Source organism: Apostichopus japonicus, chromosome 6, assembly GCF_037975245.1.
Source record: "Apostichopus japonicus isolate 1M-3 chromosome 6, ASM3797524v1, whole genome shotgun sequence".
Classification (NCBI taxonomy): Eukaryota; Metazoa; Echinodermata; class Holothuroidea; order Aspidochirotida; family Stichopodidae; genus Apostichopus; species Apostichopus japonicus.
This window is the reverse complement of record NC_092566.1, coordinates 10304091-10331868: the sequence shown is the minus strand read 5'-3', so window position 1 is coordinate 10331868 and position 27778 is coordinate 10304091. Positions and strand designations below refer to the sequence as shown.

The 27778-nt window shown below is 36.0% G+C and overlaps 1 protein-coding gene across 2 annotated transcripts; it reads right to left on the bottom strand.

Annotated features, from left to right (window-relative positions):
• LOC139968946 (uncharacterized) lies at positions 1-27583 on the bottom strand. Of its 2 annotated transcripts, none has more exons than XM_071973580.1 (14): positions 27437-27583; positions 25468-25641; positions 24539-24815; positions 23717-23825; positions 21328-21425; positions 18901-18980; positions 14846-15052; positions 12722-12796; positions 11098-11198; positions 8466-8593; positions 7171-7326; positions 4010-4237; positions 3044-3136; positions 1-66 (listed from the first exon to the last, which is right to left on the bottom strand). In XM_071973580.1, the coding sequence occupies exons 2-14, from the start codon at positions 25605-25607 to the stop codon at positions 7-9; spliced, it is 1752 nt and encodes a 583-aa protein (XP_071829681.1). In that variant the 5' UTR covers positions 25608-25641; positions 27437-27583; the 3' UTR covers positions 1-6. The 2 variants fall into 2 exon arrangements, with proteins under 2 accessions (XP_071829681.1, XP_071829682.1); XM_071973581.1 differs by lacking the exon at positions 27437-27583 and adding an exon at positions 27127-27259.
• Between the last annotated feature and the right edge of the window lie 195 nt (positions 27584-27778).

Genomic DNA, 27778 nt, shown 5'->3' with positions numbered 1-27778 from the left:
TTGAATTCAAGGAAAGCTTGTGATCATATCGGTCTTTTCACCAATCCTCATTAGCCTTTGGTGTTCCTGATTAAAAAGAAAAAGGAAAAAAAATCATGAAAAAGTGACAAGAAACATGAAAAACAAGTTTCTTAGTGGTTTCATGTATTTAACAGGAATAAAGCGGTTTATTAGATAAAGCTGTCTCTTGGTTCTCTTATGCAGAAATATAAGTACCGCTTCTTGTCTCATTGGAATGAAGAGTACTGATACATAATTTTATCTATTTGTTGGTTTTTTCCTGTTTAATTTATTTTTTTATTTTTTTTATTTTATATTTTAGTGAGGGGGGGTGCTTTGGTTTTTGCCTTTGTTATCTTGATTATGACCAAAGACAGTGTCTCTTTAAAAGTGAAAACAGCTAGATGTGTATTATGAACTTGAATCAATCTGAGAATCAAGATTTTCCTCCTAATTGCTACGAAGCGTGTCTTTACACATTGATGAGAAAATTAAAATATGTGACACCCATGGGTAAGGACTGCAGTAGGATTTATGTGTCTTTGGGAAAGTAAATTTATCCTCATGTACCACCATGTTCTTGTAGTGGTAACACATATGCCCAGCAAACACCCAGCAAACTTTAACATACAGTGACTGACATTTTGGTGTGATGTCTATGACGACAATCTATGTTATTTGAACTTGCAAGCATCTATCAGGTGCCGATCAGACAATATTGCAGATTTCAATCATTTTTTATTAAATTTCTTTTACACTATTTCTATTTACAATACTATCAAAGTTTCTTCCAATTTTTTTTTTCTTTTAGGAATTCAATATCACAAAGAAAGGAATTTTTCGTGAGGAATCCAGTCAAGAATTGGTTATAAAATGAATCGTATCTTGCAGATACTATGTGACTAATAAAGTTAAACAGAACAGCTTAAAAATTGCAAATATTTTTGATCTGTAGATAAATTATATCAATATTACAGATTTCAATCATTTTTTTTACATTTCTTTGAAACTATTTCTATTTACTATACCATCGAAGGTTCTTAATTTCATCCAATTTTTTACGAAATCCAATATGTTATCCAGTCAAGAATTGGCTGTAGCATGAATCATACCTTGGAGATACTACAGTATGTGACAAATAAAGTTAAACAGAAAAGCTTAACAATTGCAAATATTTTTGATCTGTAGATAGGTCATTTCTAATTGAGGCAAAAAGAGAGATCAGATCTGTGCAGTGAGCAGTGAATTTAAACATAGTACATTAGTACATCTCACAAATGACCAATATTTGCATAGTACATTAGCATCTCACAAATGACCAATGCTTGCATAATACATAAGTTCATTTCACAAATAATAACCAATGCTTGCATAGTACATTAGTACATCTGACGACTGACAAATGTTTGTCTACTTTAGTTAATCTAAATCCTATACATTAGCTCTTAGTCTCTCTCTCTGTGTGGGATGTGTATCATCTTTATTGCACTTTGAATTATTAATAACTGTAAAAATAAGCTGTGGTGATCTTTTAATCCATATGCTGGAATAAATATACACCATCTGATTGAAAACAAGTTTGACTCCAATTCTCAAACTATCTTCATCGTCTTCATTTTCAACAAAACTTTTTCTGTCCTTGATAAAACTTGCTAAACTTTACAATGTGGATGTCTTGGTATTTTGGCATTCCTATTAAGCACCAGCCTTCATTAATTCAGTTCTGGGGACATAAACAATCTCATTTACAAATCTTTCCTTGTGGTCCCTGAAAGTTATCTCAATAACTATGATGATGCTTCTCAATTCAGAACCCTCTGTTCGGTTTCCCCGTTGGCTGTTATACCTCCCGATACCCTTTTTCGTGGAAAAGCAGTGACAAGTGTAATTTGAGTAAAACTTTTAGTTGATGAATGAACTAATCCACATTCAGGGAAAAATAAAAGTTATCCCCTAAAAAGAGAAAAGCAAGCTTTCTCTATCTTCTGTCTGGGATACATCCATCAGATAATGAGCAAGAACCTTTTCAGTTTGTTGAATTATACATACTAAGCTACAGCATCAAGTACCTTCTAGTAGTTACCAGTTTTACATGAAAGTTTTGGTCATTTCTTATTCATCGAAAATAAAAAGAGATAGCCCTCAGCCATGACATTTCAATCAGGGAAATCACTTTGATTCCTGAATAAATTCTTGCTTCTTTCAGTGTTTGACTTAAGGTGTAAATTTCAAATGGATTTTCTGCAGCTTTTTGGCCTTCGCAAAAACTATTCTCATGGCACATGCTTGCAGCAATCACCTCAACATTCTATAACTTCTCAAAAATATAGCTCATCTTTAACTCTTTTTCTATCAAATATGTAAAAAAAAAACTAAAAAAACATGATATTCTTATAGTTTCTCTCTAAATGAAAGAAATTTTAACAAGGACTGAAACTCAATAATGTTTATACTATTTTTCTATCAAATATGTAAAAAAAAACTAAAAAAACATGATATTCTTATAGTTTCTCTCTAAATGACAGAAATGGAACCAGGAATGAAACTTAAAAATGTTGATACCCGGTATTTCTCAAGCCATCTTTCCAGTGTAAATGTGTTTAATTAAATTTCTAAGTGCATATGCTAGCATGTGATACCATTCCACTCATGGAGATGGGGTACATGGGGGAGATGGTGGTTTGCTCTATTCAACCTCAGGTGTATAAAATTTATCACTAATAAATAGAAAAGTTTGAACTCAAATAGAAATTGTTAGCAATATGTACATAGTTTTCTGGTCAGGCATTGTCATATATAGTGAAAGACACCATGGTTATAATGGAGATAATTAAATTAAATTACAAACAAATAATTTACACATTTCTAGAAGTGTATTACTCTGTTTTATTTCTTTATGCTATTTGAAATAAAACAATATGGTCACCTCCATAGAATTCCACCCTTTGATAGGCATAACCCACCCCCCCCCCCTCCAAAAATAAATAAATAAATAAAGAGGAGAGAAGAAAAGGTGATAAAACGAGGTCTGTATTTGACCTACCCTCGAAACTTCATTAAGTAGACTTCTATCCTCCTGCATTTTCATCCTGTGTTGCTGTAGGCTAAGATAGCCTTCCTCTCGGCTCACATGACTCTATTAGATGAGAATGGGAAAAGAGACAAAAGAAAAGTGGAGGGGTAAGATTACAAAATAACTTGGAAAGGAAACTGATGAAAAGCAGGGGCAGAACTCAGAATAAATGTCACTTCAAGAGAGATCTACACATGATTTCAGACACTCATAGAGCATTAAATTTCCCATTTTCTTGTAGGTTGCAGACAAGGAAAAAGGGAAAAAGGGAAAAACTGACATGATTGGACTTAGATAAGCTCCACAAATATCTATAGGGTGTAAACTTCAAAGGCAAACATTGTCCTTCAAATTTGAACTTCACAGAACAGAAGAGAACCTCGACCAAAGGAGATCGAGAGAGACAGAGGGAAAGAGAAAGAGAGAAAGGGTGGACAATTTCAATTCATTTGTGACATTTTGCTTCATGTGTGATACCCCAAGAAATTACTGTACTTCCAAATTTATTTCGTCTAATATACTTTTAAGTTTAATGACGGCATTCTTAGCCTGTTTTGGAAGTTGCTTTATCAGTCGACTGGTATGTCGCCCAAGTTGCAAAAGAGAGCAAGCAAAATCATACACAAAATGATAACAATCCTATTTCATTATACTGAGAATTATATTGTGATAACAGATGGCAGATAGATATGTTCAAACCGCAGCATGTACAATGCGAAACTCAACATTTATGTCAAACATGTAAGAGTGGTCATTAAACAATTTCTTCCAAAGGAGAGTTGCATTTTCAAATCTTATCCAAAAAAATCATAAGAAGAAGAAGAAGAAAAAAAGGGTTACTGGTTTGAACCCCATTCTAAAATATAAACACAGATGGTTTTCCATTTTGTTCACGAAAGAGCAACATAAAAAAGGAAGAAAAAAAGACACTGTTACCTTGAAGAGATAAGATTGTTCTCGAAGAACTCTCTGCTCGAGAGCCTTCTCTTGTTGACTCATCTCGACCATTTCCTTCTTCAGTTTAGCTGCGTTTGTCCGTCTCATCTCGAGTAATTTATTCATCAGCCTTTTGCATGACTGCTCTCGCTGCTTACGACTCAACTCGGCATCCCTGACACGATTTGAGAGATTGTACTCTATCTCCTCTTGTTTAGTTACTGCTTTCTGCGAAACATTGAAAAAAAGCATCGGCATGAATTTCTGAAGTTTTCACTAGCTTTTTGTTGGGCTTGTTTTTGTGCAAGAAAGACTTGTTATACAGAGACTGCTGTGCTTAAAGATTACAACAGAATAAATAGATGGTTTCAAGGACTGTAAATACATTGGAGGATATCATATATACATGTACAGGATGTAATGTAAATCTTAGCAAGCACTGGTTATTGTATACTAAGAGTTTTAGCCTAGTATGTGTGCTATCTGAGCAAGTTAATGACAATTTGGCTCTGTCAGGCAACAGAAAAAAATCAACTTTAACCCATTTCTGCCAGAACCATGCCTCTGAAATTCTTCTTCTTTTGTGCTAATATTTTATTACCGATGAAATGTCATTAGTTTAACAGGGATGACCACAAACTAAGGACTGAATATATCATGCAGTAGGCAGAACATCTCTGGGTTCAAAACACAACCTAGCCAATAATTTTAAGATTTTGATCAGACATTGAACATATTACCAATAAAGCTCATTTATAACATTATTGCAAAAAGCCTATGCTATGTTGCAATAGAATGTTACCTGTAGTAACAATATTTTATCTTTTGCTTTTGCAGCCAAGGATTTGCTGGCAGTGAAATAACAGAGTTTAGCTTAATACTTTGAAACACAATGAACATGACCTTGGCCTCATTTCCCACTTTCAATAACTCTACATATGTGCAGACATTTTCTAATATATTCTAATATCCAGCATGGAGAATAAATGAATTTCAAATGTTGTGATATAATCCATACACTGAACACTATTTCAAGAAACTTGCAGTGTATAATGACAGAGCGTTAAACAAACTCACTAGGCATTCTTTTTAATGCTTGCTAAACGCAGACAAAATCTGGCACTAGCCTATTCTGCACCAATTTCACCTTTCAGTTGACTACAGCCTCAAATAACCTATTGACCTCTAATCCTTATACACTTTTGTACCCCTTCACCAACCGACCACTGCCACAAATTTCCATCTAGATCAGCTAAATACTCTAGGAGAAGCATTTAGTAAAGGATTTCATATTTGGGCCTGCATTGACCCCAAATGACCTCTGAGCTACTTTATGTGTAAACTTTAATGAAGCCCCTCCTAACATGGGCAACAACTTGGACAATTTTCGCCAGGACCGAGTGAATGGCATATCGGCAAAAGTCCCTCAACTGATGTTGACACATAATTAGAAAGTCACTTCACCGTGGCAATGGCTCCATTAGTGGCACTGCCAATTCAGCTAGAATATGTGTCACAGACAAAGACATTTGGCAGTACTATTATAAAAATTACCCTGACTTATACATTCCCCTTTCGATTTATGACAGACGCTATGAATACTGACCTGTAAGAGCTACTGACAGGAATATTAAAAAATTTCAAATTTGCCATTATTAGAGAGAAGTTACGAGACATTTTTTTTTACCAACGAAACATTTACTCTCCAGAAATTGTGAATGTTAGAATGCGAACCAAGACAGGGACGGGTTGCCTTATTCGACCAAGAGAGTAAAACTACTCAGCCACAATCTTAAATCGTAGCTGGCAAATCTGTAAGTCTGGTGTTAAAAGTCGACCGAAGCCGTGACAGTATTTTAAAGCAATCACCCTGAAGGTGAGTAAGTAATTTGTTTTCAACATAGGGTACGTCATCCTAGGTGATGATAGTAGATTGCCCTAAGTGGGTGGTGATGAATTTTCCAACATGATTTGTTTTTAGATCCAGATGAAAAAGTAGTAAATTGCAGATTAATCCATCGCTATCCAAGGACGGTGAAACAACGTAAAAATCTGCAGTTTGCAATGGGATGTCCCTTTGTGTTTCTCTGCTGTATCATTTACATATACTTTCGAGTCACTCCAACATTAATGTATGTCATCCAGTTACAGAGTTGTGGACAATTGACAATTCATAATCATGGACGTTAAATATGATTCTAAGAGACTGACTTCGGTCAGCTTGCGGCTTTGAAAAGCCAATGATGGCTTCTTCCCGAGTTCCTGCTTGCAGGAGGATCTAAAATACATACATACAAACACACATACATACATACTTTAAGAACACCTCAATCTCAATAAGCATATATGGTTACAGGCTGCTTTGACTATGTAAATGTAGGAACAAATAAACTCAATACAAAAAACAAACAAAAAAGAAACTACATTGAACTAAAAGCATCTATATCCTTTAGAAAAGACAAGTGTTTTTTTTAATTTCTTCTCTCTGTGCTTCCTTGGAGTCTACTGGGAAAAGAACAATTACAAGTTAACCTACATTTCAAGTTCTTTAATCTTCCAAGAGAAGAGGCCTCTCGAGTGTTAAAAAAATATTTCAAAAAGCTGACAAACTATAGCAAATCTATCCCATTCAACAAAACATGAAGTACCCTCAATCTTTCTTCGGGGGCTTAGGAAAATGTTTTTCTTGCTTTTTTCTAAAGGAGTATTCATGTTAGCGACAACCAGAAATTTCCTGGCCATGTTAACAGATCTAGATAGAGGAAAAGTTACCGTCTCTGGAGAGAATGTCATACTTTTTCTTCTTTCCGTTTTCTTCATCTTTTTCTTCTTCTATTTGTCGGATTTTTAAAAGAGGTGCATTCAAGGTCATACCTATGTATGTAAGCTACCATCGGATTGCAAAATTAAGTCAAAATATATAAATATCCTAGCCTGTTTTAGTTTCAATATGGCACTTCTGACTTGACAAAGTGTTGCAACTGGTTACTCACATCCCTTGCTTACGTCCAATGCGTCTATCAGATGTCAAACTTGATTCTCAGCATTGGCTGTTAAATATCATCTCTTAGCATGAGTCCACACTAATCAGTCCTTAACATCAGAGAGGGGGAGGATTTTCTGTTCGTACAGAATTCAGATCGGATACAAAAGCAAATTACCGTGGCATGTTTCATGGCGTCCTCGTTTTCCCTTCTTTGAGATTCGTACTGCTTCTTCGAGAACCTCTCATGCCACTTGGCTACGCTCTCCTCGTGTTCCGTTTTCTTCATCTGTGTTACAGCCCTCAACTGTTTCTGCTTTCTGGAGTCATGAGCCTATATTAGATATAAAAAATTCAATTATTTAAAAATATTGGTACTTTATTTAATTTTTAAGTTTGTACACCACTGTGTAAGAGGAATATCTCCGTCCTTGTAGATGGAAAAAAACATACAATAATTTTTTTTTTTGGGGGGGTGGGGCAAAAATTATATCAGTCTAATGGTGAATTTAACAAAGAGTACATACAAACACAAAGGGTTGGTCATGTGAGTTTTAATAATTTTAAACAATAACATATATGACATCGTGGTTTTGTTGCATTCATTTGGCGCATAATTCCTTGTCTCTGCATCCCCATGAAATCTGCCCAAAATACTTCAAACAATTAAACCTCATGAACCACTTACCTATAGTGAACCTACCACCTTCGTTAATGTTTAATTTGTTGTGACTGAGACAGTTATAACAGGGTATAATATCATGGTAAGCTGGATAAGTCTATTTTGGTGAGCAGGATAAAATATTGTAATTTATGCTGTGGGGTAAACTGATGGCATTAAAGATGCATATATAGTGTGGGAGAAGGGAACGTTTGCTGGCAGATAAATTCAACTTATACAATCAGACCAAAATCAGCAAATTAAGACAATGGGAAGACATGGATTTTGTCATTTGATAACATTAATAGCTATCATTGAGGGGTGAGTGGGTGGGGAAATGGGGGTGGCAAGTGTCTTTCAAATTTGACATCATGGAAAAAGTCTTTCCACATACTCTTAAAAACTCTGTGATATTTTATCTAAAAAATGTCACAGTTTCACACAATCATTTCCAACCATTTCCAGTATTCATTATCCTATTTCTTTCTATCAATTTCGTACTCAGCAGATAGCGATCTGTAGACCAGATTCTGCATAGAGTCTGTATGGTATGAATTGCCAATGCCAGATAAACGTCCAGTTTCTCTCTCTCTCTGAAATGCGATGCAAAGAAGAAACGAGAAGAAAACATCCTCTGCTTTGAGGGTAGAGAGAATGATAGAGATGAAGACAGCCGAGCAGAGAGAGGGGATAAAAGAGAATGAGGAATTCGATAATCCCGTCATATTTCGTTACGTTACTCAATGTTCCCACTGGCTAACCTACCGGTTACGACACAGATTATTTTTCAAGAAGACAAAGCATAACTATACCTGCAGTTTATGTTCGATTTGCTTGTTAGTCCAATCCAATTTGGCATTAAGGGCAGTCTCTTGAAGTTTCCTCTGCGTTATGCTGTTGTCTGTCAATCGATTCTTGGTATCCAACAGATGTCTACCCTCTAGAATTAATAATAAATAAATCAAAACAATTTTTTGGGGGGGACACAGCAAAGAAATCAGAGCACAGGACTTACATTCCTGGGGTCATTGGTTCCAATTTCCGACAAGTCAATATTTTTCTTGCTCCTTGCAAAAATTATTTTTGCAACTTTTTTTTTGGGTCATTTTCATATGTTTTTAAACTTTACATTCTTCGGTATAGATACAAAAGTAAGTATTACATTAAAGTTAATGGACGCACATGGCACTTTCCAGTGGCAAAATGTTACCATCACTATCACAGTGGCTTAACAAAAAGGCTGCATTCATGGGAGGAGACAACACATTCTGACAGCATTTTACATTCAAAGATAAAACATAATACATGGAATAATTAAATGTGCATTAATCTGATGAGGAAACAGTAAAGTCAGTGACATGGTCAAATAATGTTAGGATTGAACAAGAAACATTAAATAGTTATATCAAAATTAAGGTATTAAAGTTTGAAAGTCACTAGCCAAAAAACACATTGACACATGTGAGAAGTTGAGAGTATCCTTGGAATAAACATGAGTTTGATTTCTAAGTTTTTCTAGTTGGGTCTTGTCTTGCATTGCCCCCTCTGGTTCTGGTCTTGGGTCATGTTTTGTTTTGTTTGTTCCTGTCTTCTAACGTGTCTTTCATGCTCTGTTCTTGTCTTGTCTTGGCTTGTGTGGTTTCTGGTCTTGTCTTGGGTCTTGTCTTATCTTTTTTTTCTCTTCTTGTCTTGGGTCTTGTCTTGCTTGGCCTCCTCTGTTTTTGTCTTTGGTCATGTTCTGTCTTGTTTGCTCTTGTCTTGGAACTTGTCTTGTATGTTCTGTTCTTGTCTTCTTCTAGGTCATGTCATTTCTGGTCTTGTCTTTGGTCTTGTCTTTGGTCTTGTCTTGGGTTTTGTCTTGGGTTTTGTCTTGCCTTGTCATTTCTGATCTTGTCTTCTTCTAGGTAGTGTCTTTTCTGGTCTTGTCTTTTCTGGTCTTGCCTTTTCTTTTCTATTGTCTTGGTTCTTTCCTGTCTTACCTATACCATTCTGGTTTTGGCGTGTGTTATCTGTTGTTTGTTCTTGTCTTGGGTTGTGTCTTGTCTTACATGTTCTGTTCTTGTTACGTCCTAGGTAGTGTCTTTTCTGGTCTTGTCTTTTCTGGTCTTACCTTTTCTTTTCTATTGTCTTGGTTCTTTCCTGTCTTACCTATACCATTCTGGTTTTGGCGTGTGTTATCTGTTGTTTGTTCTTGTCTTGGGTTGTGTCTTGTCTTACATGTTCTGTTCTTGTTACGTCCTAGGTAGTGTCTTTTCTGGTCTTGTCTTTTCTGGTCTTACCTTTTCTTTTCTATTGTCTTGGTTCTTTCCTGTCTTACCTATACTGTACTGGTTTGGCGTGTGTTATCTGTCGTTTGTTCTTGTCTTGGGTTGTGTCTTGCCTTGTCATTTCTGATCTTGGTACGTCCTAAGTCGTGTCTATTCTGGTCTTGTCTTGGGTTGTGTCTTGCCTTGTCATTTCTGATCTTGGTACGTCCTAAGTCGTGTCTATTCTGGTCTTGTCTTGGGTTGTGTCTTGCCTTGTCATTTCTGATCTTGTCATGGATCCTGTCTTGTCTTTTCTATGCTCATCTTTTCTGTGCTATTCTTTACTGACCGATATTTTCCTTACACATGTGAGATTACGACTATAAACTGAGTTGCACATATTGACCTTAGGGTTAATTAATCTCAACAGAGGTGATGGCTATCAACTTAAAGCAGACGTTCTGTTTTGTAAGGTAATAATCTCTACACCTCAAGCAGATAGATGATCACCAATGATTTCGTTCGTCTAAACGTTCATCGTATACAACACGGCTCAATAACGGGTGGCTTAAAGAATGTTTTTCACAAAAGAAAAAAAAGGAATAATTTAGATATCTAACAGACAATATAAACAATAACTATCACTGATTTGTGTTTTCAAATATGCATGACATTTAGATTTTTGAGATACAAACCATTTCGACTGTCGGCTAGCTCATATATCAGAAAGACCCTGACTTAAAGTACAAAAAGTACCGCCGATGGGAAATTGTCCCATATCAGATTGCCTCCGTAGAGCAATTAAACTATCACATTTCAAGACATATAGACTAGTTATAACCTTTAAAAGACAGGAAAAAACATGACCAATGTGTTAAATAATCACTTTATTTGGACGTTATTACGAAGTTGCTAAGGAGAATTTTCTGGAAGGAGGTTATCACTCCAAGGACATTGCATATTAAACTGACAATTAACCTTGTTTTTCAGCATAAATAAATAACACCTAATAACGCCATTCTACACACTGAGTCAAAGACACAAAACAAAAAGAAAACTTAGAAAGTAGAGTAACAACAACTATAACCAAGAAAAATGAATTAATTTAAACAAAAAAGGTATGTCAAATAATTAATGAGGGGGGGAGGGGGTAATAACTTATACAAGGGTAAAAAAAAAAAAGAGTAAATTTTTATACCTTCTCTTAGTTTTTCACCGAGTTGAAGTCGTGACTTGCTCACGTCTGCACTGAGTAGCCTCTTGTTATTCTCAAATTGGTTGGCTTTGGTTTGATTTTTTCTAAAAAGGGGGGAAAGTAAAAAAGATGGGGAGGAAGTTAAGAGATATAGATAAAATGAGATGACAATGCTGGACAAAGTCAGCCTAATAATAAGCTGAGAGATTGCTATCCAGTCTCTCTTTAATGGCGGCTGCATTTGGAGACATAAATTTTTTCAGTGCTGGTCAAAATTTTATCTAGCCTTTTGTTTGAATACCCTTTTTAGCCTACTGCACAATCTAACACCAATGCAGTTCATTAGCTTTATGTGCTCGATATCTATCAAAGTTCTATTTTCAAGCAATGAAGAAGAAAAAGGTCCAAAATTTGAGAAAAATTTCATCAGACTGTGCTGTTTCTGCAATTGGTTAATAATGAAAAACAATACCTGGACATTAAAACTCTCAGAATTGAACAGCATAATTTAATAAATAATAACAATAACTAATATTTTCTAGCTACTGAATTTGATGTGGCCAAAAATCAAGTAGGTCTGTATCTAAACTTGATCGATTGCAATTTTATTTTGAGTGATATGTAGAAGGAATCCAGGTCAACTTTCCCTACAAACTGTTAGTCCAGTTCAAGAAGCTACTTTAAAGCTAGGGAATAATGTGTATAATTTATGTTAGTATACTGTAGAAGGCAGTGGAAAGATGAAACATAACAGTTGTGTACTTGGATCCAACTCCAGACTACATAACTTCTGTACAGCAACGACAACATTTTACTACAAGTTGATATACAAAACCTTGAAGCTCTTTACAGTTTTGGATCGATACAGCAGTCCTAACATACAGTAAGATCCTGTTCAACAAGTTGCCAGTTTTGCTGTGACGCAACCTGCCAAATCGGGTGAAACTGTCGATAGGAATCTGCCGTTATTTATCACAAGTGACAGTTCACATGAGTAGGAACTGTGTGCGCTCGCAATTTATTGCACTTGGGGATTTCTAAGATTAACTTTGGGGAGTGAAAGGTGGTAAAAAAAAAAAATATGTGTTTTTAACCCACACTTTGATAGACCTTTATGTAACCTTAGCTCACAGTGAACAAAATAAAAAAGTTTAAAACCAATATCTTTTGGGTGAAATTTTCAGCTTTTATTTCACTTAATTTTGTAGGCCATTAACAAAAACGCATAATGCTGTTTGGTCATATGTTTCATTTTCCTCCGGTCAGTGAACTTTAATAAAAATTAAAAAAAACCAAACTGGTACAAGCATAAAATATAAAAATGGTACTTGGATCTGACATGTGGAGTGTTGTGGAGTGTTAGCTCAGTGGTTAATGCCGGTGCCTTTCAATCATAAGGTCCCGAGTTCGAGTCACTCCAAGATTAATGTATGTCGTCCAGTTACAGAGTTGTCGACAATTGACAATTCATAACCATGGACGTTAAATATGAATGTAAGAGACTGACTTTGGTCAGCTTACGGCTTTGATAAGCCAATGAGGCGTCTTCGCGAGTTCCTACTTGCAGGAGGATCTAAAATACATACAAACATACATGTAACTTCTACAGGACAATGGCAATACTCACTTTAATTTGTTCTCCAAGCTTTGTTCCATTTCGATGTCATACTTTCTCTTTTCTTCCAACTCATCGTTTGTATTCCTGGATATAATAACAAATAAATAATCAGTTTTGGCAAGTATTGCACAAATATTTAAAAGATGTCTCCATAATTAAGCATTACATAATCTTGTTTTTTTTGTGGGGGGGATATTAAATTACTTGAGGGAATGCACTAGAAGTGACACAGCTCTTTCACTGGATCAGTGCATTCCACACATTATTCATTAACGAGTATAATATCACAGCTTGCTGTGACACGGCCCATCCTCAAGATCCTCAAAACTTTAAGGCACTGTGTCAAAAAGAAAAGCTGCAGCAGCTTGAACAAGATCCTGCTCAGCAAGAATGAATTAATATCAAACAAAAGTGATTATCTCTGCAGACCTGCAGTATCTATTGTGTGAAGCTGTAAAGACACAATAGGTTACCGTTCTATGCAGCCTGGCTGCATGATGCTGCAGCTCCCCTCAGCGTCCTGTTTTCAACATGATACCTAAGGTTCAAGTAACTTGTTTCTTAAAGCCACAATTTGTGTTTTAACTTTGGTAAAATTTAATACTATTATAATTCTGTCATGTAGTTCATCAGCTACAATTGTGCAGTTACAGTCCCAGATGAAGGAAAAACAAATCTTGGGAAAGTTATAAACAAAATTGAGGCATAGCAATATTGTCTGCAATTATCACTGAATATGAAAACAAATTGTGCATGCGGCAAGATTTTATATTCAAAATGGTAATGATATTATATACTGTAAATTTTCATTTGGTGCGGGGAAAAAAAAAAAAAAAGAACTAGGGAGGTTGTCTTTAGTTTGAACAGTCATAGTCTCCATTTCATTCGGTTTTGTGCCAAAAAGTGATGTCGAAAAAGTGAAATGGCTACTGTAAGACTAAAATTATTTCCAATATTGAAACAGTTTGAGAGAAAATGAGAGTCACTGAGTCAATCATCACATCCAACAACTGACCTTACTGACCTGTTTGAATCTTATTCTGAGAAAAAGTCTGTAAGTTTTGGTAAAATTGCATGAAAAAGTGATGACTTATAAAAGCAATTAAAAACCTACTTTTAAAAGTGAACTTATAAGCCTAAATATATGTAGAAAGTTGGCTTTTAAAACATTTATAGAAAGAATTATTGCTGATGGCAGTTTTAAAAGGGCAGAGCAGAACAGGAGGCAAAAAAACAATGTTGACATATATATATAGTGTAAGGTCAGCAGCCTTGGCGACCCTCAACAAGGAATCTATCTATCTTTCATTCGTCTTTAGCCTTTGGCATGATTACTTTGGGGGCCGCTGCAATTAAACCTCCTCAACTTTAACTGATGCTGAGCATTATCTGTGCTGACATTTACTCTGTGGTTCGTGAGCCAGATATGAACTCAAATAGTCGTACAGGACGGTGTTAACTAGCTAAACCTGCCAGCAGAGCATATATGAGCAATATAAAGTGAATTTACTGCAAATTGATCCCCCTAAAGCCATGATCATTTGGTCAATAGTGATACGCGTATATAACACTTGGTTAAATAATTTAACTTATCAAGAAAAGGCAAAATGCAGTTAATAAACTGAGTGTTTACTTCGAGGCCTGGTTTGCAGTGGACCTGGCATGAACCTTGCGCACAGCGACATATGAACTACAAAGAGTTTAACATGAACTTGTAGTGCATCCCTCGACATAAAAAACTTAAAAAAACGAAATACCAAAACGAGAAATTTCTTCTTTCTCAGTTATCAAATAGACAATTTTAAGTTGATACTGCCACTAACCCTCCTTACCCCAACTGAAAAAATCACTTGTGGGTTGACTTAAAAATCTTGTTATCCACATGATGCGGACATTGTTACAATTTGTGTTAAAGCAGCCCAGAAAAAAATATAAGAAATTTGTTTAACAATAGTTTTGACCTGTCAAGCAAAGGAATAATAGCAACCATAACCAAACAACTTCTAATTTAAAGATTAATCTCTTTAAAGTGTCATGCACCTATATAACGCATCAATAGGGACAGTCTCTCTTCATGACAGAGGGCTGTTTTATCCTATGGAATACTACCGAAAGATACCCCATTGTACGTACTTGTTCACATTGTGGTCCTGTTCTCTCTTTTTCTTGACCTCCATGGATATGGTCAAGGCCAATTCGGCCAGCTCCTGGTTCAGTCTGCTCGTCTCTTCCTCCTTCCTCTTCATGCTCTGTTCAAACTGTTCGCTCATCTTCTGCACTTCCGCTCTCCGTAACTCGATCTGACTCATCTTGGCACGGTACTTCCTCTCCATATCTCCTCTGCAGAGAAAAGACGAAGATGTACAAAAATATGAACAATACCGTCGCCCGCACGGTTAGGAGATGATTTATTGATATTCAACCTGTAAGTAAATGCTTTCCTTCACTCTAACCAATGAAAAATTTATTGTTCTAGGATAAGGTCAACTTAAACTTTAACTTAAAAAATGTTAACATAAAAATGTCAAATCAATTTTTTTTTTTTTAAATCTTCAATTATAAGTGGAGAAGTATTTTGATGAGCCAGGACTGGAGTGATCATCATTTTCCAAAATGAAATGACTGCAGTGCAATAAATTTAAAGAAATTTTTTACGGTCAATCTTTGAAGCAATTTACAGCCTTACTGTGACACACTATACAATGTTGACATGTTGATCTTCACTGTAATATGGTAGTTGTTAAGAGTTGCTCTCAAGGGCGTAGCCAGGTTTTTGGTGTTGGGGGGGCGGGGGCAAAGTCAAAGTTCTATTCCCAATTTCAGGCACATAGTAATGGATTGCTGTCCTGGGGGAGGGATATAAGGGGAGGGTGTGTCCCCCTCCCCTTTTGAAAATTTTTGTTTTTCAAAAAGGGCTTAGATGCAAAATGGTGCTATCATTTCCGTTTTTTTAACTACAGTCATCAACTAAAATTTTCCTTTTTTAGTACAAAAAAGTGGGAAAAAATACTAACAAGAGCCCAAGGGCACTGTGGTTCCTTGCTTGGGGTATATGACAATACACATAATATTATCAAGCAAGATTGGGCTGAAATAGTCCAAGTAATTGTGGTCCTACATGTTCCCATACAGTATCCAACACTATAGCCAACACTTTTGTGATCACAAAATGTGATCGGATTTTTTATCAAAAGGCACTTTTGAGATCTAACTTGTCCCAAAATATCAACCACGTCACACCTTGGCATTGAGATTTAATTGCATTAAATGTCAAAAAATTAACTTTGAACTTGTATGTAACTTCACACACAAAGGTCACCCGGAGGTCAACCAATTGAAATTTTTGATCGGTGAGACCTAAATAGAGCATGACTGTAAAAATTCAAACATTTTTTCTTTGCCCATTTTCTCCCCCCATAATACTACTTTTCTAACATTAGCTGACCTTTGGTGACCTTGGATCACATGACCGTTAAGTTTGAAAATATTCCCCTATACCATTTGCAACTTGTCCAAAAAAATCAACCTTGTCACACCTTGGCACTGGGAGTTATTGCATTAAATGTGTGAAAATTAACTTTGACCTCAAATAACTTCGCACACGAAGGTCAAATGGGGGTCAACCCATTGACATTTATGATGAGAAGGTACATTTAAAAACTGAAAATAGCATCGAAACTGTAAAAATCCACAAAACACGAAAAGGTCACCAGAGGTCAAATTGAGGTCAAGGGTCACACAGATGCGGGTCGACAATTGGATTACACTGAAGCAACTCCCAACCCTAACGGACAATTTGTTCTCAAGTTGTCACAAAAATACTAGTTTTTTATCATTAATTGACCTTTGGTGACCTTGTATCACATGACCGTTAAGTTTGAAAATATTCCCCTATACCATTTGCAACTACTCCAAAATTATCAACCTTGTCACACCTTGGAACTGGGAGTTATTGCATTAAATGTCTGAAAATTAACTTTGACCTCATATAACTTCGCACACGAAGGTCACACGGGGGTCAACCCATTGACATTTATGATCAGAAGGTACCTTTGACATCTGAAAATAGCATCAAAACTGTAAAAATCCCTAAAACACTAAAAAGATCACCAGAGGTCAAATTGAGGTCAAGGGTCACACAGATGCGGGTCGACAATTGGATTACATTGAAGCAACTCCCAACCCTAACGGACAATTTGTTCTCAAGTTATCGCAAAAATACTAGTTTTTTATCATTAATTGACCTTTGGTGACCTCGGATCACATGACTGTTAAGTTTGAAAATATTCCCCTATACCATTTGCAACTTGTCTCAAAATATCAACTGTGTAACACCTTGGCACTGGGAGTTATTACACTAAATGTCTGAAAATTAACTTTGACCTCATATAACTTAACATACAAAGGTCACCTTGGGTCAACTTATTGACATTTTTGATTGATGAGACCTAAATTAGAGCATCAAACTATACAAAATCAAACATTCTTTTCTTTGCCCATTTTCTACCCCCAAAATACTAGTTTTTTGACATTAATTGACCTTTGGTGACCTCGGATCACATGACCGTTAAGTTTGAAAATATTCCCCTATACCACTTGCAACTTGTCCAAAAATATCGACCATGCCACACCTTGGAATTGGGAGTTGTTGCATTAAATGTCTGAAAATTAACTTTGACCTCGTATAACTTCGCACACGAAGGTCACACGGGTGTCAACCAATTGACATTTTTGATCGCAAGGTACCTTTGATATCCAAATCTAGCATCAAAACCAAACATTTTCTTTTTTGATCGTTTCCTCCCAAAATAAGCACATTTTTTCTAATGTGACCTTTGACCTTTTGACCTTGGTTTCAGATGTAGTTTAATCTCCTGATTCCAAAAAACAAAACGAAAAGTCTGTACAACCATCCTAACTCCGACCGAAAAACTTTGACCCCATATAACTTCGCACATAAAGGTCACACGGGGTCAACCTATTGACATTTATGATCAGAAGGTACCTTTGACATCTGGAAATAGCATCGAAACTGTAAAAATCCCCAAAACACGAAAAGGTCACCAGAGGTCAAATTGAGGTCAAGGGTCACCCAGATGCGGGTCGACAATTGGATTACATTGAGGCAACTCCCAACCCTAACAGACATTTTGTTCTTAAGTTATTGCAAAAATACTAGTTTTTTATCATTAATTGACCTTTAGTGACCTCGGATCACATGACCCTTAAGTTTGAAAATGCTCCCCTAACCAGTTCACAACTTGTCCCAAAATATCAATCTTGTCGCACATTGGCACTGGGAGTTATTGCAGTTTTAATATTTTCGGTTTTTGGACCATAACTGACCTTTGGTGACCTTTGTGGGCACCAAAAACAATAGGGCACACCTTCTCCATATGGCGGATCTATAGTCCAAGTTTGGCCTCAATCCAACATTCCCTTATTGAGATAGAGCGTACCCAAGCAAGTGTCACAGACGCACACACACACACACACACACACATACATACATACATACACACACACATACGCCAACCTGACTGCATAGGTTCCTTTTGCTAAAGCAAGGAACCAATAATGTAAATACATCGCCAGTCAGAGAGACACTGCAACCGCAACTGCACATTTTGGAGGTGAACTTTCCTTACCTTCGTTTTGGTAGTTGACCCCTCCCCCCCATCATCGGCTCCATCCCCAACAATGTCCTCACAGCCCCTCCTCATCCCTAACCCCCCCCCTTCCCTTCCCATATATGTCTGAAAAGTAAAATTATGGTCATTCAAATTTATGAGAACATTTACTGTCACCCTTACAGAAGAGGCACATTTTGTACACTGTAGAAACAATTTTCCTGTCATCAATAATATTTTTACCAATTAGACATATGTCATAAATGTCAGATAAATATGTTGCCCTTCCATATGTTGACATACACTGTAAATAACAGTTGGTTACTCATATTTCAAAACTTCAACAGACTATTGCCCTAAATCATTTGCCATACTTGAGTGTATTTAATAAAATGATCTTAATGAATCCTTTTGGATAGTCTTGATGATACTAGTGAGAATCAGAAGTTCGGTACCTGTCGGGAACGTAGTTTTGCAAACCGTTAGCGACATGAAGAATGGCTAACATTTTGAGAGCAAAAAAGATGTCCTTTAAACCAAAAGACATTTTAAACTTACATGGTTAAGAATACTTTTCTATCTTCATCCTTCACCTGTTGAGCTTTGCTCACAGATTTCTCTATCTGATCTTTAGTCATCTGGACAGAGAAGAGAATAAAAAGCAAACCCATTAAGTTGAGATGCTCTGTATTGGTTATTCCCGTTCTGTTTGAGAGCTAGATTAATTCCACCTTTCGATATATTCACAATCAAGTGTCATGTCCATGTATGGACAGGTTAACTCAAGGTCACTAGGCAAATTAAATAGATGGGAATTCAGATGTTCTTGTCAGTAAGCTAAATAAATGCTGCCAGCATCAATAAGGTATGAGTCAAGTTTTCATCTGCTCAATGTCACAATTGGGAGATTTCATAAAGTAAAGGGGAATAATAGGTTTACATATATATATATATATATATATATATATATATGTATATCACATATAATGGTGGCCAATATTCACAAAGAGTGCTCTTTGCCAAGGCAGAGCTAGAATATCACATAATATACTTAACTAAACTACCATCATACTGCTACTCGGAGTTTCACGGGTACGGCTCGCGCACTGATCATCAGGCAACTCCGAGTAGCAGTATGATGGTAGTTTAGTTAAGTATATTATGTGATATATATATATATATATGTGTGTGTGTATATATATATATATATATATATATATTGAAATCGTAATATATATATGTATATATATATATATATGTGTGTGTGTGTATATATATATATATATATGTAATTGAAATCCTAATAAATATATGTATATATACACAGGCCCACAGAGGTGTATAGAGGGAGCTCTTCCACAACTATGGAGAACCATACAATCTATTCACAAGATAATGAAAAGTTGTAATATGATGCAAGAATTATTAAAAACTTATTGCTTTATACTTCGATTTCGTGACAAAAACACTCATAAGGTGGAACACCACACACATGACTTAAGGAATTGAGCAGATGTATTGATAAGAATGTTCAATGCTTATTAGAAATATCAACAAAAAATTGCTAGCCTATAGTCACTCATTAATTAAACATTCAAGTCATGAACGTGACATGACACATGTTGAATTGTTCATTACTACTGGAAGGGTTTTAACAGTGCGTGAAAAGGGCTTCAGATGAAACACAGCAGAGTCCTTCTTTCACAGTTTCTGCTCAGGTAGTGTAGAATCCAACCTACAACCTCCATGGTTTTAACCCAATTAATGGAGAGCAAAGAATTCTTTACAGCTTTGCCAAAAGAAATAAAACAGCAAGATTTATTTATGCTTATACCTAAGTGTGCGTCATTGAGATTTGTTTATGGGTACAAGTCGTGTGAGAGTGATAACGTAAGAATAGTCCAAAACCTTTCAGAATTCCCTGCAAGGTGCATTGACTAACTATATGACCCTGCAGCTTGCAAGGTGCCAATAAGATGATGTAAACAACAACTAAGTAAGTGTGAAATTGCATCTCTGAGGTGGTCATGGTTAATTTACTTCCCCAAGGAAGGAAAGAGCAGCACCCATCCCAGGTACTACACAGGTAGTCCCATAGGTATCTTGAGATTGGAATGTTATTGATAAATGCTTATCAGATATATTAGCTACCAGTTTTGCTGGCCAATACAGTCGAAGTGACTCACCCTGAATGTGACGAAACTTGGGAAAGTGCGTAGGTATAAAATAGACAAGGGCGGCGGAAGCACTTTTAATCTGGGGGGGGGGCACCAACATCAAAGGGCACTTTGCAGAAATTCGATTGGACTGATGCAGCCTTATATTTAGTACCCTTTATAACTCTTATTGTATTATCTTATTTGCGTATACACATCACTCCATCAACGGCCCCCCCCCCTCAAGGAAAATATGCATACTAGCACTGCAATATCCAATGTGCAAATTGGGAAACAAGGAACAAGTTTTCTTTGGAGACAAAATGAGGTGAAATCATGCTAGTTGCTAATGTAGGAATCTTCCGAATTAGAGTTTATTTCTTGTTAATATCTTAACAAATTTTTCCATTCGAAATAGCTTTGAGTTTGACCCACAGAAATTCATTAGAAGTCAGGGGCGTAGCCAGGATTTGCAAAGTTGTATGCACGACTATCTGTTTGGCGCGGAGCGTACAAGAAAAATTTTGGTTTTACAAACCCCTCAGATGGCCGGAAACGGCCCTTCCCGAGTGTTCATTCTGGTTCCATGGCCTCTTGCTAACTTGACACACCTCAATTTTTATGTAGAAAAAGGGCACATTTTTAACCTGAGGAAAAGTGGGGGGCACATGCCCCCTGTGCCCCCCCCCGGTTCCGCAGCCCTTGAAAATAGAAACTGTATCTGTGTGACTCTGGATTACAAGAGGAAGGGGATTACCTGAGTGAGGGGACTACCTGAGTGAGGGGATCACCTGAGTGAGGGGATTAGCTGAGTGAGAGGATTACTTACATCTTCTTTCTTATGAACAAACTGGTTGGAGATAAAAAATTCCTTCTGCTTGTTGTCTAAGATTTTCTTTTCTTCTGCCATCTTTTTCCTGTTTATTGCTATGAGAAAGAAGAAAAAGATGTAACTTTGGATTAAAAACGTCAAAATAGTTCTTATAAAGAGGATTTGTATAAACTGTTCCCGTTTTATTAAAACTTGTGATGACACTGTAAATTCTTACTGCCAAATTTGCAACATATATCTTAATCCAACATAAGAGGGTTCTCATAAGATTAAGAGTTAATTGTAGGTGAAGGTAGACAAAGGAAAAAATTACCCGCCCACCATTTCCTTAGCGGGTGCCTCGTTTTCCATATACACCAGGTTTCACCTTTCCATGGCCCACTGTTTATCTCAAAACCTTCTTGTTTTTACTATCAAAAGGGTCCAGATGATTATCAAACATTCTCTGTGGAAATTTCCCAATCAAATCTGTTTGAAATTCTAAGATCCTGTTACAGATAAAACAAACTCTTCCTAGATTTTTACTTTGAACTACATTCATCATCACAAACAGTTTTACCACCCTCAAGTCTTTTTTACCAATTCAAACCCAACGATTCATCTGCAAAGTGGGGAAATGTTGCAACTTTCTTAAGAGAAGCCACTGAGAGGAGAAAAAAGAAACGGATAACCAGATTCAGAACGAGATGGAACGATAAAGAAACCTAGATCTCTAGCTGGGTCTAGAGGGTATATCCTCCAGTAGAACATCTTCAAAGATTTTGGAAGATTCTTTGTCCAGTAACGATTCATGTACAAGCATGCTGTTAGTATTCAATACAATATTGTCACTCATTAGCAGCACTTTAATCAAGGGTATACTTGTTTTCCTTCTACAGTGAGTGTTAGTTACTGCTAAGGTCTGTACCATGTGTTGTATATATAGTAGATTTTCTAGTTCAAATATGTACAATTAAACAGTAGCCATACCATTTTGTTTTAGGGGGAGGGGGAGTGTTTATTTTTCCTTTATTCTTTATTTTACTGACAACACTGACAATGATTGCCCAAAATTTTTATATGCAAAATCAACTTCACTTATTAGGTAAGTCTGAGTATATAATCAATATTCAATAATGGTATCACAAGCAACACTACAGGAAAACAAAATTAACCCTGGAAAAAATGGTTGCACCCCCCTCACCCCCCCCCCCCCCAGGCCCATCAATTAAATACTCCCCATCACACCCCACTCTTCACCAGTCTGTTTGCCAGATTTGTGATAGAGTTGTTACTGCTATTTGTAATCTATGAAAATTAATAATAGATACATGGTAACCAAGTCAATACTGTCACATATTTTTTTAAGCTCTGAAAAGTTTAATGTATAAATCTGCATTAATGTGTAGAATATAACACTTTCCAGACAGTGCAAGTTGGCAATTTAAACAAAAAGGTGGATCTAATTATAAAGTTCTCCCGTGTAACACCTTAAAGAGGGCAGCATTTCATAATTTGCTTAAGCATTGTGAAGTATTCACCAAAAGTAGCATAACTTGAAGCTCTTTGTAGAAAAGATATTTGTAAAAAACATTATTGTTTGGTACATTTGCACCAATTTTAAATAGTGTCATTTATTCTTTTGATTTTTCTTTTCTTTTTTTGGCTTCATTTCGTCCTATTCTTTTTAACTCTGTCATTTTGACACTGTATCTTTTAGTTGCATAATAACTGTTCTGTGTTTTTTTTTACATTAATTTTTTTTTTTTTTAAATCATTTTCATTTCAGTTGGTTAACTGATGTTCATTGAACTTCATTCATACTTAGTAAAGATTCCTAAATCCTATTGGTCCATTCAGGTCAGCTGACCGTGGTTAATCCTGTGAGTAACGCACGGTAAAATTACGGGGCATCACTTTAATAAATCTTTGGTTATATGTAACCAAAAATGTTTTGTTTTATGATTTTTTCCCCCACACAAATGGTAGTGTATGAATGAACAGGGTTAATCAAAATGGGTGTTAATGCTATCACTGGATGCACTCGGGCTCCGCCCTCGTGCATCGCTTGCATTATCCCCCGATCGTGCATTAATCCTGTGAGTAACGCACGCTAGACCGTTGATTAACCCCTTATTTATGTTCATTTCAACTCTTTTTAAGATACACAAAGAATAAGAGAGTTCTTAAGGAACTTGTAAGTAATTAAGGAAATTAAGGAATTAAGAAATTTAAGAAAACTAAGAGAATTAAGAGAAATAAGAAAATTAAGAGATATAAGAGAAATTAAGAACATTAAGAAAATTAAGAAATTAAGGTAATTAAGGAACTTACTGTAGGTAATTAAGAGTTGATCTACAATCAAACATACATGTGGCATAAATGTTTGTACTGACAAGTGACTCACCAATTTCATAGTCCCTCATTGTTCTCTTCAATATTTGCTGACTTTTCATTATGTCGCCCTCAGACCTTTTTAAGTCTCTCTCTTCTTGTCGGTGTAACCACATGTGGTCCTGTAAGTGAAGAAAAACTAGGATGAAAAATTATTCTATCTTTGAAAATATTGTACACATGTCTAGACAAGTTCTTTATGGCATCGTTTTATTAACAAATCTTTATAGGTTTAATATCCCATTTAAATAAACTAAACATCTTTGGACAGCAGATTCTTTAATAGTAAATTTGAAAGAATATGACACCTTCGACACTAGATTTGTATTTTGAACATTCCGTCTCTCTTGCAATTTAGAAAAACTCTTAATATTTAATCAGTGAGATACTGAAACGATAATAACTGTATACAACACTCACTAACAGATCCTCTGTGAATAAAAGTGTTGACAGTTTTTCATACTAGCAAAACTTTGTTTCCTTCATCCATCCAACCTCTCCCCCTTCACTCCAACCCCCCCCCCCCACTTCAATACATTTTGATCTATTAATTAATACTGTTCAGAAGGAATTTGCACCTTCTATGTATACATTGAGTTTACCTACAACCTTTACTTGAAATACTTTACAGGCAAATTTGATAAACAGAAATTCCTGTTTTCAAACTCTCAGATCTTTTAAGCTGTGACTAAGCAATTTGCAGGAATTATCTCTTTTTTCTCGAAGGTTCCAAATTAAATACTTTTCTTGTAGATTCTGATGTTTTTTACTTATTATATAATATTTAGTAAATTGACATCTATTAAATGACACTTCTAACTTGATCTGTCTTTACCTCAATAAGCTTCAGCTTCTTCTCAAAGTCCTTCCCATCCTTCTTTACATTGGCAGTAAGATCAACCACCGTTTCCACTCTCTCTGGTTTTGGAATGTTGTTCGACGTCGCTGGTTTTGCCTGTTTCGGCGGTGTAGGGGTTGGACGACCAGTGAAGTCTTCATTTCTCTTTGCTTTATTAGACTTGCTCTCTAATACTTTTCCTCTGACTTGGAAGCTGTGCGTATATTTACTGGAGTCCAAAAATCCGTCCGGACCGCATTTCCTTTCTTGTTCCCTGTGGATGTATAAACGATTGGTTAAAATAAAGCAACTACACATTGAAATATAGAAATCATGTATGTAACTAAATGTGGTGACATATTCCTTTAACAAGAGAGTTTCAAAAAATGAATCCACATCAAATTGTATCTTGCATGTTCTACTACTATTAAGTACTGTTTGGGGGATTTTGTTTTTTGAGAAGAAAGAAAGTGAAATTTTGTATCATGGAACTGTGTCATCCAAAGCATTGGTCAGTACATATGTCTGATTTAACTGGCACATGTATCCTTATGACTAAGTTTTTATGTAGCTCATTTTCTGACAAAAAATACTATTCACTACAACATTATTATTATTTTTTCTTATCTGCATCCTATCTACACTCACATGGCTAGAATGACTGACATTTCCAACTATCTTTAAAAGCACTATCATGCTCTGGATTTTGTCTACCGCCCCACCCATCCCATCTCTGCACCAAAGAGAAATTAATAAAAGCATCCAAAAACAAATTTGATAGTGAACTTTTGCTATTCCATAAAAGGAAATAGCCAGTCTGAAAGTATTTTAACTGTTTTTGGTTCCAGCTCAATTTAAATAGCATAGTCCAGAGAATGTGTCCCTCTTTATCAATCAAGGGGTTGAAAATATACACTAGACTTTACCTCAGGAATGCTGCATACTCTTTAGCTTCTTCACCATCTTCATCCTCGAAGGAACCAATCGCTGCAAGATTCTCATAACGAGATTTCATCTTATTGCTCGAGTCAGATGCTTTACCAGCTCTACTACTAACTGCTGCCATGACACAAAAAATTACCTGTCACAAGTCAACTGGTCTGTAAAGAAATGGTGTATAGCCTAGGTAATTCAGGTATAGGTAATCGAAACTACATACTCTTAGGGTTACATACATGATCATATTAAAGTAAATCATAGCGTTGTGCAGGATCCCGGTAGTCAAGTGAATCCCGGTATCCCGATCCCGGTATTGACTAATCCCGATCACAGTGCAATGTGTAACTACTACCGGTATTGGGATGATTGTGAAGGTTCCCATGTACAAAATCTTACCCTTATGCATTTCACCTCATTTTGTTATAATAATTATAACGATTTAATAAATTTTGAGCCAAAACTGCAGGTAGTATATCCAGTTTAAATCCATCTACACGCGGGACTGTATATTATTATAGCCTAGGGTACGGTACTGGTACACACTCACAATGTAATGCAGTACTTGAGATTTGATGCTGTAATGAAATGGATTCATTTATTAATGCGGGGGGTTCCACGATGTCATTACTAGTTATCTTTTGCTACTTTTTTAATGTTTAAGAACTTTTGTACGAAAGATTGATATTGCGACGTATTGATAGTATATTTTCAGGAGTCCACAACAGCCGATTGACGATATAAATAAATATGTACTATTCTTATGTACATATGTAGTTTATAATCCTGTATTTACGTACTGTAGCCCCTATGTTACATTATTATTGTCTGAAGTTCCAAACACGTGGTGACTTGTTGATAGTTAAAAACTTTTCATTGTGCACATTTGAACTTGAAGTGGTTGCCCTATTCCAATATCATGGAGTAGTGGGGAACTCCCAATTTCTGTTTGTGTACAGATTACAAGTTTAATCCACGTTCGAAGGTGTTTAATAATCTAACATTGTACGTCGAGTATGAATGAAGGATGGTGTGGGTTGCTTTTTTCCAAGGTTCGTGCTTTTCTTTTTGGAAGTGTATGTTAAAAAACAAAGGCCCTAATATAGCATGTTATTTTTATTTTTTATTTTTTTTATAACCGTGCGTGTAAGAGTATGTACATAGCCTATAGGCTAGATGCATATTGAATGAATGACATTGATAGTCTCGTAACTATTAGTGTATTGAACCATAGATGAAAGTTGAGGAAAATACCGGTTGTAGTTACGATACCAGGATTCATGTTGCAACACTACCGGTTGTGTGAAATCCGACTACCGCACAACGCTAGTAAATCACTAGCACGCTGATCAAATATTCCAAACTTCCCTTCATCAAGAAATGCACTCCCATTGGCTAATACATAACAAACCAAGTGACATAATGTTAAGGACACCCGGAATGAAATGGCTAGGCCTAGCTGGCCAAGGTACATTTGGTGCAGCAGATTCGGAGAAAAGCTCACCATATTTTGGTATTAATATTTTACTGATTGCAATTTTAAGCTGGATAAGCTTGGCAAAGACATATAGGAAATGCTCTTCTTTCTAGGATAATGTTAAATGAGTGGTTTTACATAACCTGTAAAAATCTATATGTAGTATCCTAACCTTGATTAGGCGGACGTGAGACAAACCAAGTTTGTCCCTTCAAATAGCAAAGTAGCCTATGGTATACTCATAGTAGTAATTTCAAAGTTATTCACAAACGTAACAAGCACGACATATTACTTTCGCGGAAATGCTGCCTCAACGTTTAAGTAACCTATTCGAACTATCATCCTATGCAAGGATCTGTTGGCATAGAAACGTCGTGTAGTACTAGCCTGTAACATGCACCTGTTCGGTGTGAGATTAACGTCCTATCGTTTGAGTACATTGATATGATATTTTTAATTATGCTGACTGAAATAATATTTACCTTTAAGTTCTGCCTTTTCAGCCAACGTGTAAACAAACTTACTGGTGATGACATTCGGAACCAGAAAGAGCAAGAAATAATCGACCGGGAACAGCGTTGTTCCTATAGAAACAAATATGGACTCGTCCACTTTTATAGAGGAATAATAGAAAATGCGATATTTTAAATTGATGGAACACAAGATTCAAAATAAGTTCTATTCTAAAGCCATTAAAGAAAATATGTTATATAGTTTTAATTTTTGTGATTGTGGTACTGTTACTGTAATTTTGGTGTCAAATAAGTTTCCATGCACAAGGTCATATAGTTATTCCCCAAGTTATAAGTGCTTCAGCCAGACTA